Source organism: Crinia signifera, chromosome 8 (genome assembly GCF_055691185.1).
Source record: "Crinia signifera chromosome 8, ASM5569118v1, whole genome shotgun sequence".
Classification (NCBI taxonomy): domain Eukaryota; kingdom Metazoa; phylum Chordata; class Amphibia; order Anura; family Myobatrachidae; genus Crinia; species Crinia signifera.
Window position 1 is genome coordinate 19867944 of NC_139224.1, and position 18434 is coordinate 19886377.

The 18434-nt window shown below is 46.6% G+C and overlaps 1 protein-coding gene across 2 annotated transcripts in view; it reads right to left on the reverse strand.

The window, feature by feature from the left end:
- The window catches only part of LOC146025831 (uncharacterized), a 54117-nt gene that overhangs the window by 19835 nt on the left and 15848 nt on the right, over positions 1 to 18434 (reverse strand). For both annotated transcript variants that reach the window (XM_083155920.1, XM_083155919.1), the window contains 10 exons: positions 18280 to 18434; positions 16292 to 16333; positions 13823 to 14102; positions 12878 to 13038; positions 10542 to 10586; positions 8937 to 8984; positions 7402 to 7678; positions 6223 to 6377; positions 5008 to 5070; positions 1089 to 1374 (listed from right to left, as the gene is read on the reverse strand). In XM_083155920.1, coding sequence (XP_083012046.1) covers positions 1089 to 1374; positions 5008 to 5070; positions 6223 to 6377; positions 7402 to 7678; positions 8937 to 8984; positions 10542 to 10586; positions 12878 to 13038; positions 13823 to 14102; positions 16292 to 16333; positions 18280 to 18434 — 1512 coding nt within the window. The remainder of the gene's footprint in view (positions 1 to 1088; positions 1375 to 5007; positions 5071 to 6222; positions 6378 to 7401; positions 7679 to 8936; positions 8985 to 10541; positions 10587 to 12877; positions 13039 to 13822; positions 14103 to 16291; positions 16334 to 18279) is intronic.

Below are 18434 nucleotides of genomic sequence, written 5' to 3' on the forward strand. Positions count from 1 at the left end.
CGCGGGTAAAATCGCGGTAATCGCGGCATCGCGGGTAAATCGCGGGTAAATCGCGGGTAAATCAAAATCGGGTACCCGCGATTACCGCGATTTTCCCATAGAGAACAATGTTAAAAAGCCTGATTGACCGCGATTTTAGCGTTAAATGCCTCAATGCCCGCGATTTTCCCATAGGAATCAATGTTAAATGGGCTACAGAGCCCAAATAGCCCCAATTAACCCTTAAATGTCCCCCCAAATTTTTAACGCCACCCCACGATCAACGCCAACCCGAAGCGTGGCGAGCGCAGCGAGCCCGCGAGGGGCGGCGGTACGCGTCCTACGACCTTTTCATGCCCTACTATCCACGTCGGCGTGGAGTTGAGAATAGAATAGTGTGGCGAGCGCAGCGAGCCACCGAGCCCGAAGCGTGGCGAGCGCAGCGAGCCCCGCGAGGGGACGCGGATACCTTCACAGGTAAGCGCGTCCCCTCGCGGGCTTCACAGGTGTCCGCGTGGCCACGGACACCTGTGAAGCCCGCGAGGGGACGCGCTTACCTGTGAAGGTATCCGCGTCCCCTCGCGGGGCTCGCTGCGCTCGCCACGCTTCGGGCTCGGTGGCTCGCTGCGCTCGCCACACTATTCTATTCTCAACTCCACGCCGACGTGGATAGTAGGGCATGAAAAGGTCGTAGGACGCGTACCGCCGCCCCTCGCGGGCTCGCTGCGCTCGCCACGCTTCGGGTTGGCGTTGATCGTGGGGTGGCGTTAAAAATTTGGGGGGACATTTAAGGGTTAATGGGCTCTGTAGCCCATTTAACATTGATTCCTATGGCCAAATCGGGTGGATTGAGGCATTTAACACTAAAATCGGGTCCATCGCGGCTTTTAACATTGCTTCCTATGGGAAATCGGGAGCATCGCGTCGCGGGCATCGCGGGTACGTTTATGGCCGGCCGCGACGCGACCGACGCGATTTTTCAGGTTTAACATGGTTTTCAATGGGAAAATCGCGGGCATCGCGTCGGTCGCGTCGCGGGCAGGCATAAATGTACCCGCGATGCCCGCGACGGGCGCCGTTCTAGGTAAAGAGTACCTATTTTTTTTTACCTGGGATTATTTATACTGCCTTGTTCTTCCGAGTCGCCAATGCGGATCTCCGCTCCTGTTAAGCGATTTCCGCAGCAGCCTTGACGGTTGGTGATGGCAATAGAGGATACGTGCATTCTAGACCCCAAGTCCACACGCCACCAGGGCCCTAGTTCTTGACGGGTTTGTGTGCAGCTAGTTGACCAGTAGTTTGAAGATAACTTTCCATCAACAGCTAATTTAGCAGTCATTATTTCGTCGTAATAGCTGGACTGAGCAGCGAGGCCACGCAGAGCTACATTGGGAGCTAAGGATACAACAAGGATGACGCGCTTACTGTCAGGCATGGTACAGTACAAAAATATAGGGTAGTTGTGTGGTTTCACGGCGGCAGAATGAGAGTAGTAAGTCAGAATAAGAGTAGTGTAGTTAGCGTAGTCAGTCAGCGTTGTGTCAACGCTTATTACATTGTGTGGGAACCATTGACCATTTTAACCTGCCTGATATGGCTGGTGTAAATGTGTTCCTGAAACACCCACACTATCCACGTCTGGCCGAAGCGTGGCAAGCGTAGCGAGCCCCACGAGGGGACACGGTACCTGTTCATACCCCAACTATCCACGTCGGTGTGGAGTTCATTTTATAAAGTGTGGCGAGCGCACTCTGAATACACGTCAAGTAATCCACGACCGCTCGCCACGCTTCGGGCTCGGTGGCTCACTGCGCTCGCCAAACTTTATAAAATCAACTCCAGACCGACGTGGATAGTGGATTTATGAACAGGTCAGGAGGACACTTACCGCGGGGCTCACCATGCTTTGGGCTGGCGTAGATAGTGGGGGTTTGAAATGGAGGCATTTGCCAGTATGTAACATGGAGCACTGGCAAATGCGTCCTTTATTGTGCATGAGACGCACTTGCGCACCGCACCCCCCCCCCCCTTTGTACAGGAGACGCACTCGCTACCGAACCCCTAACCCTATCCGTCTCCCTGAAGTGGACACAGGCAGGGTTGCCGTATCTACTGAGACGCACAAGCGCCTGAGACGCTCATGCTTCTCAGGCAGATGGAGCGCCTCTCCGCCGGCACCTGCGTGATCCCCTCTCCACCGGCGTCCACCAGCTCAGGGAATCTGGTGGTTACCGATGCTGTGTGAGAGGCGCTCACTAGGCTTGCCAGGGATGCCGGGGACAGAGCTGCAGCTCCCGGAGACAGTACGGTGACTACACTGCCTGACAGGGACACTACGCAGGGCTGCCGCGGAGTCACTACGCTGACTACGATAGGCAGCCGTTGGGCTACGCTGACAACCTAGCTTAGTCTACGCTAAAAACGTAGCCTAGCCTGCCGCCGTGAAACTACACAAGTGCCAAATATAGTTCTAGAAAGACAATGGCACATATAACAAGGTAATAATCAGAGCTGTAAAAAGGGCACAAATGCGCCCAGTGTGCCCACAGTGCGTACAGTATAATGACATCATGACATTGAGCAAAGGAGGAGGGACAGTCAGCTTTGTTACTGGCAGTGCTGAGCAGGCTGCAGAGTGCCCATTTGGCATGTTCGCAGCGCAGGACATTCCAGCAGAGCAGTAGCAGTGATCCTGGCAACAGGGTGCCATTCCACCTGCAAAAGAACCATTGATAGTTCCACCCCTTTTTTACTATTTGCCGGGCTGCATGACAATCAGAGCCTGGGGGTGGGGCTAGGCTCTGTGTCGCAACAAAAACCATCAGGCAGTTTTGTATCATTGATGGTGGGAAACCATCTGCCTTTCTCCCATTGATGGAAAGTATTCAACATCAAACATAGGCCAGCAATACTTTTAAATCCTTGATGGGGTTGATGGTCACACCTAGGGTATAGGAAGATTTTTTTTCTCCTTTCGGAGAGGGTACAAAATCACAAACACCCAGGAGTGTATCTGAAACTTTGTGGGGCCCATAGCAAAATCTTTAAAGGAAACACCCCCCCCCCCCCCCTTCACTTAGGGATGCAAGAGAGAGTGTGGGAAGTGAGAGAGAGACAAAGTGGGCTTCTGGGGTAGAAAGAGATAATGAGAGAGGCGTGAAAAAGAGAGCGAGCGAGAGCAAGTTGAGAGAAAGGGGTACCCCTCTCTCTCACCCCCTCTTGCACACTGTTTTTCCATGGTAAAAAAGGGAATGAGAGTAAGAGAGAGATTAGCTAGATAGAGAGAGGGTATCAGCCAAAGAGAAAGGGATGTGAAGGGAGAGAGAAAGAGAAAGGGTGTTGGAGAAAGAGAAAGGGGGAAGCAAGAGAGATACAGTACAGGTGCAAGCGAAAGTGATAGTGTCAAGGAGAGAAAGAGGGTGAGACAGTGTCAGAGAAAGAGAGAGAGAGACTGAGAGAGAGAGACAGTGTCAGGAAGAAAGTCAAGGAGAGAGGGATGGAGAGAGACAGTGTCAGAGAGAGACAGGAAGGAGAGAGTGTCAAGGAGAGAGAGAGAAAATGTCAGGGGGAGAGAGTGTAGCAAGAGATATTGTCAGGGAGTGGGGGCAATTCAGCAAATGTGCAAAAATTTGTCAATTTTTGCTTACGCGAAGCTCAAACTGCAGTTGCATTCTGGAAAAATGCAACCGCAGCTTCAATGATGACAGAGGATGGCAAAGCAGTGCTGGGAGTTTGCGGTGGCTGCATGCTGTCACAGGCAGCTGCTGCCACCTGTAAATAGCAGTCTTGGATCTGCCTTCATAGCTAGGCTGTGGAGGCATGCCGCTACCAGAGAAATAGGATTGCAACCGTAAAGTGGGGAGAGACTTTGCATTCTGGGCAGCCCCCGCCTGCGGAAGATATGTCATAGTTTTGCTTTGTAAAACTGAAGCTGAATCAGGCCCAATGTCAGGGGAGAGAGGGAGAGAATGTGTCACTGGAAGAGAGAGGGTTAAAAAGAGAGTGTGTGTCGGGGAGAGACACATTGGCATGGGGGAGAGAGTGGGAGAGACAGTGTCAGGGAAAGAGTGGGGGGGAGACAGTTTCAGAGTGAGACAGGGGGAGAGAGATAGAGTCATGGGGATAGAAGGAAAGGACTGTATCAGGTAAAAGGTGTCAGGGGGAGAGAGTCAGTGTCATATTAGGAGAAGGGGCAGTGTCAGGGAGAGGGAGAGAAACAGTGCCATGGTAGTGAGAGAGTGAGAGAGAGGCAGTGTCAGGAGGAGAAAGACAGCGTCAGAGATAGAAAGGAGAGGGAACCTGCAGGGAGAGACAGTGTCAGGCAAAGAGAGATAAAGTGAGAAAAGGCAGTGTCAGGGAGAGAAAGAAGGAGAGACAGTTTCAGGGAGAGAGACTACCAGTGTCAGGGAGAGAGGGTTTCAGGGAAGGAGAGTGTCAAGGCGAGAGAGGGTCAAAGAAAAGTGTCAGCAAGAAAGTGAGGGAGAGAGTCAGTGTGAGGGAGAGAGAGACAGTAAGACAGTGTCAGCAAAAGAGAGTGTCAAGGAGAGAGTGATGGAGAGAGATAGTGTCAAGGAGAGAGAGGGATAGAGACAATAGTGGAGGGGGAGATAGAGAGTGTCAGGGAAGGAGGAGGAGCAGGCAGGAGAGACACAACTGAACTACAGCACTGGACTCTGATGGGGTCGGGGACTTCACTGCAATAGCTCCCATGCCCTAAATACCTGCGAATCGCAGCACTATACTGTTCTGCTGCCAGGAGCTGGCCAGGTAGGGTAGGGGCAGAGCATTTCCGGCGAGATCCTTCATGGTTATGCTATTGGAAGTGGCTTGGGGTGTAGGGAGAGCTGCGGTTCCCAAGAGCAGCCCAGGCTTCATAGCAGTTGCACCCCCAGCCTCCACCCAAAACAAAGGCATGTAGACAGACAGACAGACAGATAGATAGATAGATAGATACTGATGTCATTCTTAGGCCTGTGGGCCATTTACACAGCAGACATTAGTTTTAATTATTGTAATGCAATTAATTACCTCCGTGGTTCTGCTTCTGTAACTGGGAACTTTTATTCCAACCAGCGCTACTACCTGAGAAACCTAAAGAGGAACAGGATAAGAAATGAGAGTATCTGTAAGGAGGACGTCCTCCAGGCTCAGCCCAACAAATGCCTCATGAAAATAGCAAGGGTTATAAATGCCCCATCGGTAGATGTAAGACTGAATACACCCATACGGAGGCCCAAATTAAGGGGGTTATTCTGATTCACTCGGAAAGGCACAATCACTCTTTAATGGACAAAACCATGCTGCACTGCAGGTGGGGCTGATGTAACATGTGCAGAGAGAGGTAGATTTGGGTGGGGGGTGTACTTCAAGCTGATATCTATTAGGCAGAGAAGGAAGGAATGTCAGTGTGGTGCACTAGAGGACGTTTATTTAAAACGTAACTTTTATTAGAACACTTTATTAAAACAAATGTTGCGAAATATAAGACACACAAATACATATAAGACATGGACAGTGAAATAAAAAGGATATTATATCCTCACACCATGGGGCCCCGAGATATGTCTTCCTTTTTGTATTTATAAAAATTCTTCTGTAGTGGTGCGTTAGTAACTGGACGGTTATATTCTGTTATGTATTGTTTGACAACAATATATATATACGTTTCTTCTCCCATTCAATCTTAGGCGGCAGTTATGGTCACAAATGCCCAATTTATGGGTTTATAATAATTTTCCAGTGGAAAGTCAGTCTAAATGGTATATTACCTATTTGTATGTGATGTGTAGAGGGAATCTTATTTGGAGCATCAGACGACAATATACGAGATATCTTGTGGCCTAAGGAAAGGCTCATTTGCGGTACGGGAAAAATTCTTTGACCAGAGAGATTTTTTATCATACGTTTATTTTTAATATCTACACTATGAAAGTTGCGATTTGTCTTTTTCTCTTGTTTTGAGGTATCGCATTTCTACAAGGCTTACCGACATCAAAATCCTCTATATCTCAAGTGGGAGCGCCTCGTCAGACCTAATGCTCTTTGTGACCCCCAGATTGAATACCCCCCTTAGTACATAGGCTCCATAATTATTCCTCACATCAATTTATATCTGTCCAATTTGCTCATTCCCACAGGAAATTAGCTTTATAAAGAAAGGTCTGATGACATTTGTGCTTTGCCCCTTCCCCTCTACTGCCTTCTCTGTCCAGCACTACATCTAGTCCTGTTCTGTAGACTTACCTGGGGTATCAGCTCTTACACCAAACACCTGTATTTCACGTAGGGCAATGGAGACGTTCCTGTCTGGAATTCCAATGTTGATAAATATCCCTTTCATCCAATTGCATTTAAATGAGAATGTTTCGCCAAGTCCTATGGAGGAGACTGTGCCGCAACTAGGATTAAAGGAAAATTCTAGCCTTATCATTTCTTTATACAGTAGATTTTATATTACATTCACTATATGGTTTAATCACGTGTGTATCCACCAGGAACGCATCATTATTATTCTTGAATGTTTGTTTTTTTTAAATCCCAAAAAGTTGATGGATGTTGTCAGCGCTGATTCAGGCCAATCAGATATTCTCTTTTACTTTCTGAACTGGCTCCTCTTCAAAACCCAATTCAAGCTTCTCACATTCACTTACAAAGCCCTCACCACTCCTCTCCCATCTACCTATCTGATTGTATGTCCCTTTACACTCCCACCCACCCTCTTCCCTCCGCTAGTACACGTCGCCTCTCCTGCCAATTGGTTACTTCCTCCCACCTCCAAGATTTTTCCCATATGGCTCCCTACCTCTGGAACTCTCTCCCTCTTATTGTCAGACTCTCCGCCTCTCTACAACCTTCCAAGAGGCTCTCAAGACCAACTTCTTCATGAAAGCCATCCAGCTCTCATGCTAACCCACTGCCCAGTGCTCACTATCTACCCCATCTGTGCCACCCCTGTCTGTCTGCCCTTCCCTTTAGAATGTAAGCTCTAACGAGCAGGGCCCTCTTCCCTCATGTGGCTTTTCCTTCACTTATTTGATCTATCAGACTACTCAGATGCAGCATCAACTCCTTAGTGCCCCATATTCAGAGGTGAAGCCATCTTGAGGCGGGCCGGCGTTTGTGTGTGTAGCATGTGTGTTTATTTTGCTACAAGTTCCTATCATCAGCATGGAAGTACACCTCCCGTACAACATGTAAAATGACTTGGCTCTAAACAAGACTATTTTGACTTAAGTCCAGGTATGTACAGAACACGTGCACTAATACGCCCCAGCTGAACTTTGCCTGAATAAGAACACCCCTTTAGGTCAAATAAAATGTCAAATAATTAATTGTAGAATTTTATACAACATTCTCCTTTTTATATGTAAGTAAAACACTGCACAATTTTCTTCTAGAGACCATAGTAAAATATTTCCTTACATGGTGTAATTCTGCCAGTCGGAGGCATTGTGCCCTACACGAATCTCCGCCCCATCAAGATCGGAGGGGCAGCAGTCCCCCCTATTAGTCAGTGCGACTGAGTGGATTTTGTGGGTGTATCCCAATTCCACCGTCCACCACGATTGGTATTGGTTATCAGCACATGGTGACGGTGGGTCCTGGTGAGCTAATGACCCATCAATAGCTTTCCTTGCCAATCCTTGCCCGAATGTGCTTGACGGATACAATCCGAACAGTGGAATTTTCGGCACCGCAACTGAAATACATGAACACTCCATCAGGACCTCATCAGTAAGAGACATATGTGGGGTATGAGAAGACTTAACCAAATAAAAATAAAATAAAAAAATTTACTGCAGTGCCATTCCGGCTATAACCATACCTCCCAACATTGGAGAGGCAGAAAGAGGGACACTGCTGACATTTTTGGGGTGTGGCCTAGTGGCAAGGGGTCATGGCATATAGCCGTGACACCATATCCCCATTTTCACTGCTGCAGGGTCCTGGCCAGTGGCTCTGTTAGCTGCTAGTCATGTCTCCAGCCCCTCTGGCCCCAGGAATAGACACAGCGTCTATTCACGGATGACAGGGGGGTATCCCAACTGCCCCCACCCCCACCGTGGGACACTGCCGGCCCCAGGCAGGATGCTGGAATGTCCCAAAAAAACGGGACGTCCCCGCGAAAAGTGGGACAGTTGGGAGTTATGCTATAACTAAAACAATCTGCTTTGTGTACAAATCTGACTCAGGCTGAAGGTATTTTGGAAATAGGACTAATACCTGTGTCACATTTACAGTAACCTGACTGCCCACATATAGCGCATTAAACCATTCTGTGTCCAAACATTCTATTATTCAAAGAACATCAAAGGGACTTTGAGAGTGTGGGCGTGTCCAAGTGATATCATGACGTCAGGTGATAGTCACACAATACTCCTCCAGGAAGTTTGTGGATGGCCAGGATATGTCTATGGGGCCCCTCTGGACCTTCTGGGCCCTAGGCTAGGCAGGTTATGCCCCTTCAGGTTGCCTTGTGGCTCCCTGAAGGGGCATAACTGGGCATGCAACAGGATGTTTGGTGATGCCTGCAGACTTGCGGTGTCGTGTGTTTGTGTAAGTGTTATATTCTGAGAATGCTCTTTTGCACCTCGGTCCGAATTTGTCACCGTCCCCGTCGGGATTTGTACATGCGTGAATTTGTGCTCCCGTTTGCTCAAGGGTTAGCACGTAAACCCGAAACATAGCGGAAGGGGCCACTACAAGCGTGTCTGAGTCAGCCTTTTTGTTTCAGTGAATCAACATCCTCACCTGATTGGACAAAGGTTAAACATAGTAACATGGTAATTAAGGTTGAAAAAAGACGTTAGTCCATCGAGTTCAACCTGTTTGACTTGCATTCCAAATTACTGTATCAACTGAGGCTAATATGATAAAGTTTGTCAAGTTTTAAATTGAGCAACTTGGGCTGCAGTAACCATGGTAACATGAAGGCCGATTACAAAACCATAGAGTACCTGCATTTAGAGTCTTCTGTGTCTTTTCTGGCTCAGCAATCTGTGTCTCTATGGAAATACGTGTAGACATGTCATGAAACAAGCAGCATACATATCATTGCGGTTTTAAAGAAGGGCAACTAAAATGGTGCATGGCCTACATCACAAAACTTACTTGGAAAGACTAAAAGATCTTAACATGTATAGCTTGGAGCAGAGAAGGGAAAGGGGGGACATGATAGAAATCTTCAAATATATCAAGGGCTTTAACATAGTACAGGAGGGAAATTTTCTTCAAAGGAAAAGAAGTAATAAAACACGAGGACATGCACTGAAACTGGAGGGAGGTAGGTTCAGGGGAAATGTGAGGAAGAATTACTTCACAGAAAGGGTAGTGGATAAGTGGAATAGCCTCCCATCAGAGGTGGTAGAGGCTAAGACAGTAGAACAATTTAAACATGCTTGGGATAGGCATATGAATATCCTTACAAAGAAATAAGGATTAAAAAGGGTTAAGATTACCTGAAGGGTAAAAAAGGGGCAGACTAGATGGGCCAAATGGTTCTGATCTGCCGTCACATTCTATGTTTGTAGAAACCTACCTATGGTGTCAACATAGGTAAGTATCCCCAGGACCCCTGCCCGGTCAGGCGATAATTCTTTGGCCGTGGGACCTTATATAATAAGTGTCCCCTGGCTGTGGCATTACCCTGCGGCTGGTTGGGCCTGGTGCTGGTTCACAAAATACGGGGGACCCCTTTTCATTTTGGCCCCCCTTATTTTGGGAACCAGGACCGGCCCTTGGGCCTGGTGCTGGTTTTAAAAAATATAGGGAACCCCTGTGTCAATTGTTCCCTGATTTTTTTTAAACCAGGACTGGCTCTTTGAGCCTGGGGCTGGTTATGGCTGTGGGGGGGGTTTAAAATGATGTATTAATTTTTTTTTTACACTGCAGCCTGCACAGATCTGACTGATCCATGCAGGCTAAAGCCAAAAACGCCTAGAAAATGAGTTGTATTTTCCAGGCGTATTTGGCCGGCAATAAGTGGTAATTACCGGCCGTAATGAATGGTGATTCCTATTCACATTCTGTCGATGGCGTATGCATTCCTATTTGGAAATATTTACTAATACGAATACAAATAATTTAGCCGTATTTGGCTTAGTAAATTTCTCCCATTGACTCGGTTTTGTAACAGATTCCACAGAAAATAAATGTAAAGGGGCATACACACGGGGCGATTTTCACCCCATTTCTAAGCGCTCTGAGTAGATCATTCAGGACCCATTGCAAATAGGAAATGTTATATTTTTTTACACAATGTTTTTTTATTTGGATTTATATAACAAATGTGAGCGACGCTGGAAATTTTAGCGGATAATTTGAACATCTCTCACAGAGATGCTGGCGCTCAAAGGGTTAAGCACGTCGCTCAGCAAGAGAGGCCGGGTCGCCCCATGTTTACGGGGCTTAAGCCTGACTTCTTTGTATAATCAGGTTTGTGCTGTGGCAAGGAAGTGCCAGTGTGGGTCTGATTCATGAAATGATGTCACATGAGTAGTAACAACCAGTCACACATTGTTATAGAGTTACCATACAGAACAGTGAATGATCCGTATAAAGACCTTTATGTTCTTTAGTCTCTGGCGGGTGAGGGGACGCTCCAATAACTGAAAGTACAAACACAAATAGAAAATTCCTAATCTGAGTTTAGAAGCAGAAACCTGCGACACTCCAGCAATTATACGTCCGTACGACGGTGCATCTCCGTGCGACTACCGAGAACATTTCCAGTACACTTCCGAAACCGCGAGTCCCAATCACAACTGGGCCCCTGTGTGTATAATGATTGACACCTGTCCTATGCCACTTAATAGCTACAGTTGTGCTCATAAGGTTACATACCCCAGCAGAATTTGTGCTTTTCTGGCCATTTGTTAGAGAATATGAATGATAACTCATTCATATTCTCGTTTGTGTCAACTTGTGTGCATGTTATCAGGCCAAAATGTCAACTTTTGATCAGGGTTATTTGGGCAGTTTCTGTTGTCATTAAGATTTAAAAAGAGTAACACAGTTGTCTGACAATAAACGGCTTCACCCAACCAGTAACCCTGAGTGAGATAAAAGTCTGTGAGTTATCATTATCACAGATGGCCAGAAAATCACAAATTCTGCTAGGGTATGTAAACTTATGAGCATGATGGTCGACAGTCATTAGGTCGACACCATTAGGTCGACATGGGTCTTGGTTGACATTGGAAAAGATCGACCTTGTTCTAGGTTGAAAGGTCATTCGTTCCACAGGTCATTAGTTCAACAATATCTAGGTCGACAGTGAAAAGGTCAACATGGGGTTTTTCACTGTTTTTTTACCTGAATGTCAACACAGTCGACATGGACACAGTTTAAAGTGCACCACATCCCCTCGCATCGCACGCTGCACTCGCTATGCATCGGGCACACCATTTTATTCTCCCACCACGCCCTAGTGGATGGCAGGGCATGAAATACCGCCTGTCAGCACATGTCGGCTCAAAAAACAGTGAAAAACCACGTTGACCTTTTGACTGTCGACCTAGACACTGTCAAACTAATGACCTGTCGAACTAACGACCTGTCGACCTTTTCCCATGTCAGCCCTTTTCCATGTCGACCTAGACACATGTCGACCTTTTCCCATGTCGACCTAATGGTGTCGACCTAATGACTGTCTACCATAATGCTGTAGACCACAATGACCGCATCCCATTTGCACAAATATCGGCATTGCATGGACCCACAGAGACCTGTATTACTGTCACTGACATAGGCGAATCTAAGGGGTGGTCTGGGGGTGCACCTTACCACCCATTAGACTGCTGGGCGCACACAATTTAAAGAAATAACAGTCGGGCAGAGAGAGCTTTGCGGTTCCCGGCTGTATAGTCTAAGCAGGTCCATCAATAGGAGTTTGCAGTCCGGCAGCCAATCAGGAGCAGCCACCAATACCACCAATGCCGCTTCTGATTGGCTCGCGGTCCAGCGGGAGAGTTGAAAATATAAACAGACCTGCTTAGACTATACAGTCAGGCAGCGCAAAGCTCTCTCTGCCTGGCTGTCATTTCTTTAAGTTTTGTGCGTCCATTGGCTGTCAGTCTCACCCCCCCCTTCCTTGGCATCGAGCAATTCCCTCCTCCCCCCCCCCCTTGGCAACAAGCAATTTCACTCCCCCTTGCAATGAGCATTTAACTCCCCCTTAGGGAGTTTAACATTTAGCATTTAACTCCCCCTAGGCAACGAGCAATTCACTCCCTCTCGGCAACAAGCCTGTATTCCCCCTTGGCAACGAGCAATTCCCCCTCCCCCTTGGCAGTGAAAAAATTTCACTCCCCCTTTGCAATGAGCATTTAATTCCCTCTTGGCAACAAGCATGTATTCCCCCTTGGCAACAAGATCAAGCAAGAACCCCCTAGCAATGAGCATGTAGGTGATTGCCACTTATGTGTCAAATATGTAATGGGCATTACGTTGTTAAATAGTATGCAATGGGCATCATGATGTGTGGCACAATGTGTAATGGCCGTTATGGTGTGTGGCCTTATGTGTAATTGGCATTACGGCGTGTGGCTTTATGTGTAATGGGTATTACGAAGTTTGTTAAAATGTGTAATAGGCATTACGGTGTGTGGTCTAATGTGTAATGCCACACCCCTTTTTGTGATACCACACCTCCTTTCCATGAGGCCATGCCCCCTTTTCGCAGCGTGACTACGCCGACCAAGGGTCCAGCCTACTTGAGTATTTGGATCTGGGACCACCCATTACCATTCTTCTAGATTTGCCTATGGTCATTGAGGGATTTCCTTCATAATAAACAGCGAAGAAGGTCTGGTAACGCACTCCTGACGGTGGTCATATCCCATATGTTTTTGCCCGGCAAGTGGTTATAAAAGTTGCAATTATTTTTAATTTACTTTACCCGCATCCTGCTTATCGGATGGCAGGGCAAAGACTTGAACTTCACACAGAGACAGGATCTCTTTGCGATCCGGGATAATTACGGAAACATATTGTCCTTCCATCCCGTGACAGGAGACGGAGAGCGTCTTCCCCTGGTCTATGCTGGAAATGACAGCGCACCTGGAGTAGAAACGAATAGCTTTAGAATGAAGCAGTTTCAAAGTAAAAAGGAATGAAAGCAGAAGAGACTCCAAGGGGGAAATTTACTAATTCACATGGGATGTTGCTACGGCAACCAACCAGCATCTACTTATTATTTATTTACCACCTTCTAGAATATAGAGAGATAGTATCTGATTGGTTTCCCATAGCAACATACCAACTGAAATAGAACTCCCATTGCGGTTGACAATGAAAAAGTTAGCCAAGGCTGAAGGTTCAAACTGTCAACATGATAATGGTCGGGTCAACACACATATATGCTTGACCCAAGTTTACAGTTGTTTTTCACATATTTTCTCAAGTTTTGCTTGATTTAACCTCCATGTCTACTACAACTGGAAATAGTGACCTTGCCCGAGGCAGGGGAGTGAAGCAAGCCCAAAAGGGTACACGTCTGCAATAACTGTGCTCACATATAATCAAACAAGGAAAATAACACCATAAAAACTTGTTTCAATCTTTCGTGTGTCAACCATTTTCATGTCGACCTTTTGACCCTGTCCACCCGAGGCATTGTCCCTCTAATTACTGTAGATCGTCTATGCCAAATCTGGGTTAAGGTTAGGCACTAGCACTAGAGGAAGGGTTAGGAATTAGGGGCAGATGGAAGATCCCAAAAAATCATTTCAGGCAGTGTGAGATTAAGGCTATGACCAAGATGGATATAGGGATTGTGGTAGCGCCAATGCAAAAAAGTGGTTAATGAATTACGCAGTCTATTTATATGCCACAAGAACATTACCTGGGATTATTTTTTATAGTCTTTTCAGAGTTCCCAACATGAATCTGTGCTCCATTTAGTCTGTAACCACAGCAGTCACCTCGGTTGGTAATAGCGATGGAGACTATCCTCATTGGCCTTCTCAGGTTCAGCGTCCACCAAGGTTCTACCTCCTGATCGGTATGTGTGCAACTAAACATACGGCTGTCCAGAGAGCCATCAATTGCATTTTTAGCTTTGTAGTTAAATGGTTCAAATGGACTGGACTCTGACGCAAATCCTTGCGGAGCGACGTTGGGAGCTGACAGATTGAACATTGAACAAAGTTGACTTTTTATTTGTTCAAAAGGAACAGTATAGAAAATGTATAGTGCAGCGTACATTATATAAATAACACAATATTCTCTCAACATAAATACAGCACAAGGTATTGAATTGTAGTTTATGGATCTGAACAATCCCTTTGATTAATGTAAAATAAATGTACATGAAACCGTATTGATTCTCGTTGGCACTTTATAATTGTGTTGATGTCGACCTTAATATATACTGCACATATACATATTTATAAATAATAACCAGCATGATGGTCGACATGCATTTAGGTCGACATGGATTAGGTCGACAGGGTGATTAGATCGACAGGGTCACATGAGGTTTTTATACTGTTTTTTGAGCCGCCATGTGTCGACAGGCGGTATTTCATGTCCTACCATCCACTAGGGCGTGGCGGGAGGATAAAATAGTGTCGAGCGCAGCGAGCCACGCGAGGGGACACGGTGCTACGTTTTAGTGTTTATGTTGACATTCCGGTTCAAAGAAAAAAAAAAACATGTTGACTTTTTCAATGTCAACCTTACCCCTGTCAACCTACTGACCCTGTCGACCTTCCTGCATGTCGACCTTAACTCATGTCGACCTAATGGTGTCGACCAAGATGCTGGTGACCTAATGATCTACACCCATACACTGCTACTACTTACAATACTGCCCCTCGTTATTACACTGCCCCTAGTTACTATATTACACTATGGGCGGCACGGACGGACGGTCCCACAGCAGTAATTCCACCTGTCCACATGGGCCCCCAATAACTGTAATGCGTGCGCTTCGCTCTGCACGGACGGACGGTCTCAGCTGTAGTCCAACGTGGATGGTAGAGTGTGAAAAAATCCAGAAATTGATTACATTGTGAAAATCGTGTCAACATTTTCATGTCATTTGACAATGTCGCCCTTTTGACCACATTGATTGGTGTTGACCTATTGCCTGTCTATCTAGGCACTGTAGATCAATCGGAACCACATATTGGGCACAATTCATACCTGCTCGCTAGTCTGTGTATATTCAGTGCCTAGCAAGCCGGTAAGCACTGCCCCACCAAATGAACGCATCCCCATCCCACCCCCCCCCCCCCCCCCAGCCACACAATTCTCTGGGCAGTATTCAATGAGAAAAATTTGCCGTGTTTTATGGCGAGTTTGTGCTATTTTTGCGTTGGAAGGAGCATTTTGCTCTCCAAAAGTGAGCCACCCTATTCAATGTGATATTTTCGCCGTCTTTTTAAGTGATTTTCGCTGTGTCTCTCCGTGTAGCAATTCTCCCTCTTTTCATGGAGAACTGGAATGTGAACTTTTAAACTAAAAGGTTTTTTATTTTTTATTTTGTTGTCAAAAAAATTTTTTCTGTGAAGGGGCATGCTATTTTTATTCATGTGCACATGAATATATATTTAATAAAAAAAAAATATATATATTTTTTTTTTTTTACACAGAGCAGCCAGCAGGGGGCCGGAGCTCTCGAGCCGCTCATTTGATATTCATAAATTCACTGCACCCGATCATTACATATGCACGATCGGGTGCAGTGAATACTGGGTCCCCCGCTGGCTATAGGGGGGGCAGCTTGTGCTGCCTGGGTCCCGGGGAGGCCACCTCCCCTCCACATATGTTCTGGGGCAGCCAGGGAGACTTTAATCTCCCTGGCTGCCACCGTCCCCCGGCTCCCTGCCATGGACGCTCGTCCGCTGCAGGGGTTAAGACTCGCCGCGAGTGGCGGCGAGTCTTAACCACATTGAATAGTGGGAGCAGGAGTGGCAGCGAGCCCTCCAGAACAGGGCGAGTGTATGGCGAGAGAAAAAATCTCTCGCCATGCGCGGCGAATTATTCTCATTGAATATGGCCCTAAGTGGCACGATGTGAGAGGATGTGTGCACTTACATATCCACTCGCATGAGTCCACACAGAGAAAAATCATTCAATGGTAACTCACCTAAGCCTGGACTTACCTTTATCCTGGTTGTTCTTCTGCGAACTGGGGGCGGGACTGACATCATGTGACATCATCCGCCCGCTCCGAGCAGGCAGGGGAACGTCAGGCGACAGATGTACCTAGCTACACCCTTACTACAACAATGATATCAGGATATATTTTACAGAGAAATTTCTATTAAGATTCCTAATTGAATTTATACATGTAAATAGCCAGTACCTCCAGTGTGGGAACTCTGTAGCTGGTGACTTGTGTCACGTTCTGTAGGATAAAATAAAACAAAACAAATGAATTCCTTAATCTTCTCTATACATGTTACATCTGCCCCACCTGCAGAGCACATGGTTTTGCCCATTTTCCAAACAAATGTGTACTGAGCTCAGATCTGAATAAGGCCCATTATTCCAAGTGTGGTCTCACCAATACCTTTTAAAGAGGCACTATCACATTGGCATCCCTTGAATCCATACCCCTTGTAATGCATGCCAGTGTCCGGTTTGCTTTTGCTGCTGCACTTAGCAGTGTGCACTATTAACCAATGTTTCATCCATGATGACCCCCAAGTCCTTCTCTACAGCAGAATTCCCTATAATAACTCCATTTGGAATCGGTACATCTATCAGAATGAACTTAGGTCTACAGTCATTAGGTCGACCCCACTAGGTCGACTGGCAGGAAGGTCGACCTGATTTAAGGTCGACATGGGCCAAGGTCGACATGACTTAAGGTCGAATTTGCATAAAGGTCGACATGAGGAAGGTCGACTGGTCATAAGGTCTACATGGGTTTTTCATTGTTTTTTGATCCGAATGTCGACACAGTCGACATGGACACAGTTGGCAATGAGAATCGGACGCTCGCAATGCTTCGGGCACGGTGGCTCGCTTCGCTCGCCACAGCTTTAATAACCTCCTCCACGCCCTAGTGGATGGTAGGGCATGAAATACCGCCTGTCGGCACATGTCGGCTCAAAAAACAGTGAAAAACCCCATCTCGACCTTATGACCAGTCGACCTTCCTCATGTCGACCTTTATGCAAATTCGACCTTAAGTCATGTCGACCTTGGCCCATGTCGACCTTAAGTCAGGTCGACCTTCCTGCCAGTCGACCTAGTAGGGTCGACCTAATGACTGTAGACCTAAGTTCATTCTAATAGATGACCGCTTCCCCTCCATTTAGCCTGTAAGTAGCTTGTTCATTTTTGTGCCCATAATGAATTACTTTACATTTATCAACGTTAAACTGCATTTTCCACCTTTCCAGTTTTATTAATGCCCCTTTCAGACCGCACTTAAAAACCGGTATTTTGCCGATTTTTAACCGTTTTAAAATGGTAATCTGTGCGGTCTGAAAGGTGCAGGACCACTTTACCGTTTTACAAAAGCCGATTTTGTAAAACGGTAAAAATGGAGGGTCCTACCCGTTTCAGACCCGGTATTTTGGCATCAAAATCGGGTCTGAAACGGTATTTAGGACCCAGCCAATGAGCTGGGTCCTAAATTCAGCGCTGTGAATATTTAATGAGCGCTCATTAAATATTCACAGCACTGGAGCCGCCCCCCGCCGCCCCTCCCCCTTTTCTTATAAGAAAAGTCACTTTCGGAAAATGGCTACCCCCATACCAAAGACAGTTTTTTAAAACAGGTTTTCCTATGGGGCAGCCATTTTCTGAAAGACACTTTTTTTCATACGTGCAACCGTCCATACTGCACTGCCGGGATCCGCAATAACTGAGGTACCGGCTGCACACGGGGGGCGGGGGGGCACTGCAGTTAGTTGGGACAGTACATTGCAGAGCTGGCTGGCTTTGACCCTGTTTTTGGAAAGTTTACAAAAACGGGTCTGCCAGTGTCTAAAAACCGCACTTAAACGGTAATATACCGTTTAAGAGATGCGGTGTGAAAGGGGTTTTTACCTGGCAGACCCATTTTTGGAAACGTTTTCAAATACAGGGTCAAAGCCAGTTTTGCGGTCTGAAAGCAGCATAAGTCACTTTGTAGTGTTTCCACATCCTCTCCTGAGTTGATTTCCTTACTCAATTTCGTGTCCTCCGCAAATATTGCAAATTTACTCACTGTCACTTACAATCTCATTAATGAATATATTAAACAAGGCGGGTCCCAATATTGAACCTATCTCTATCCAAGCTTTGATACCTCTCCCCCATAATCTTCCCAGGTTTATATGCAATTGTCCTTTTCCTTACCTGATTCATCCTCGGGGACTGCAAACACTTGCACTTCACACAAGTACAGGGACGCATTCCTGCCTGGGATGGCAATAGTCAGCAGCTGTCCTGGCGTACCGTAGCAGGAAAACATACGCGTTTCGTCAGCACCCATTAAAGGAATCGTTCCACAG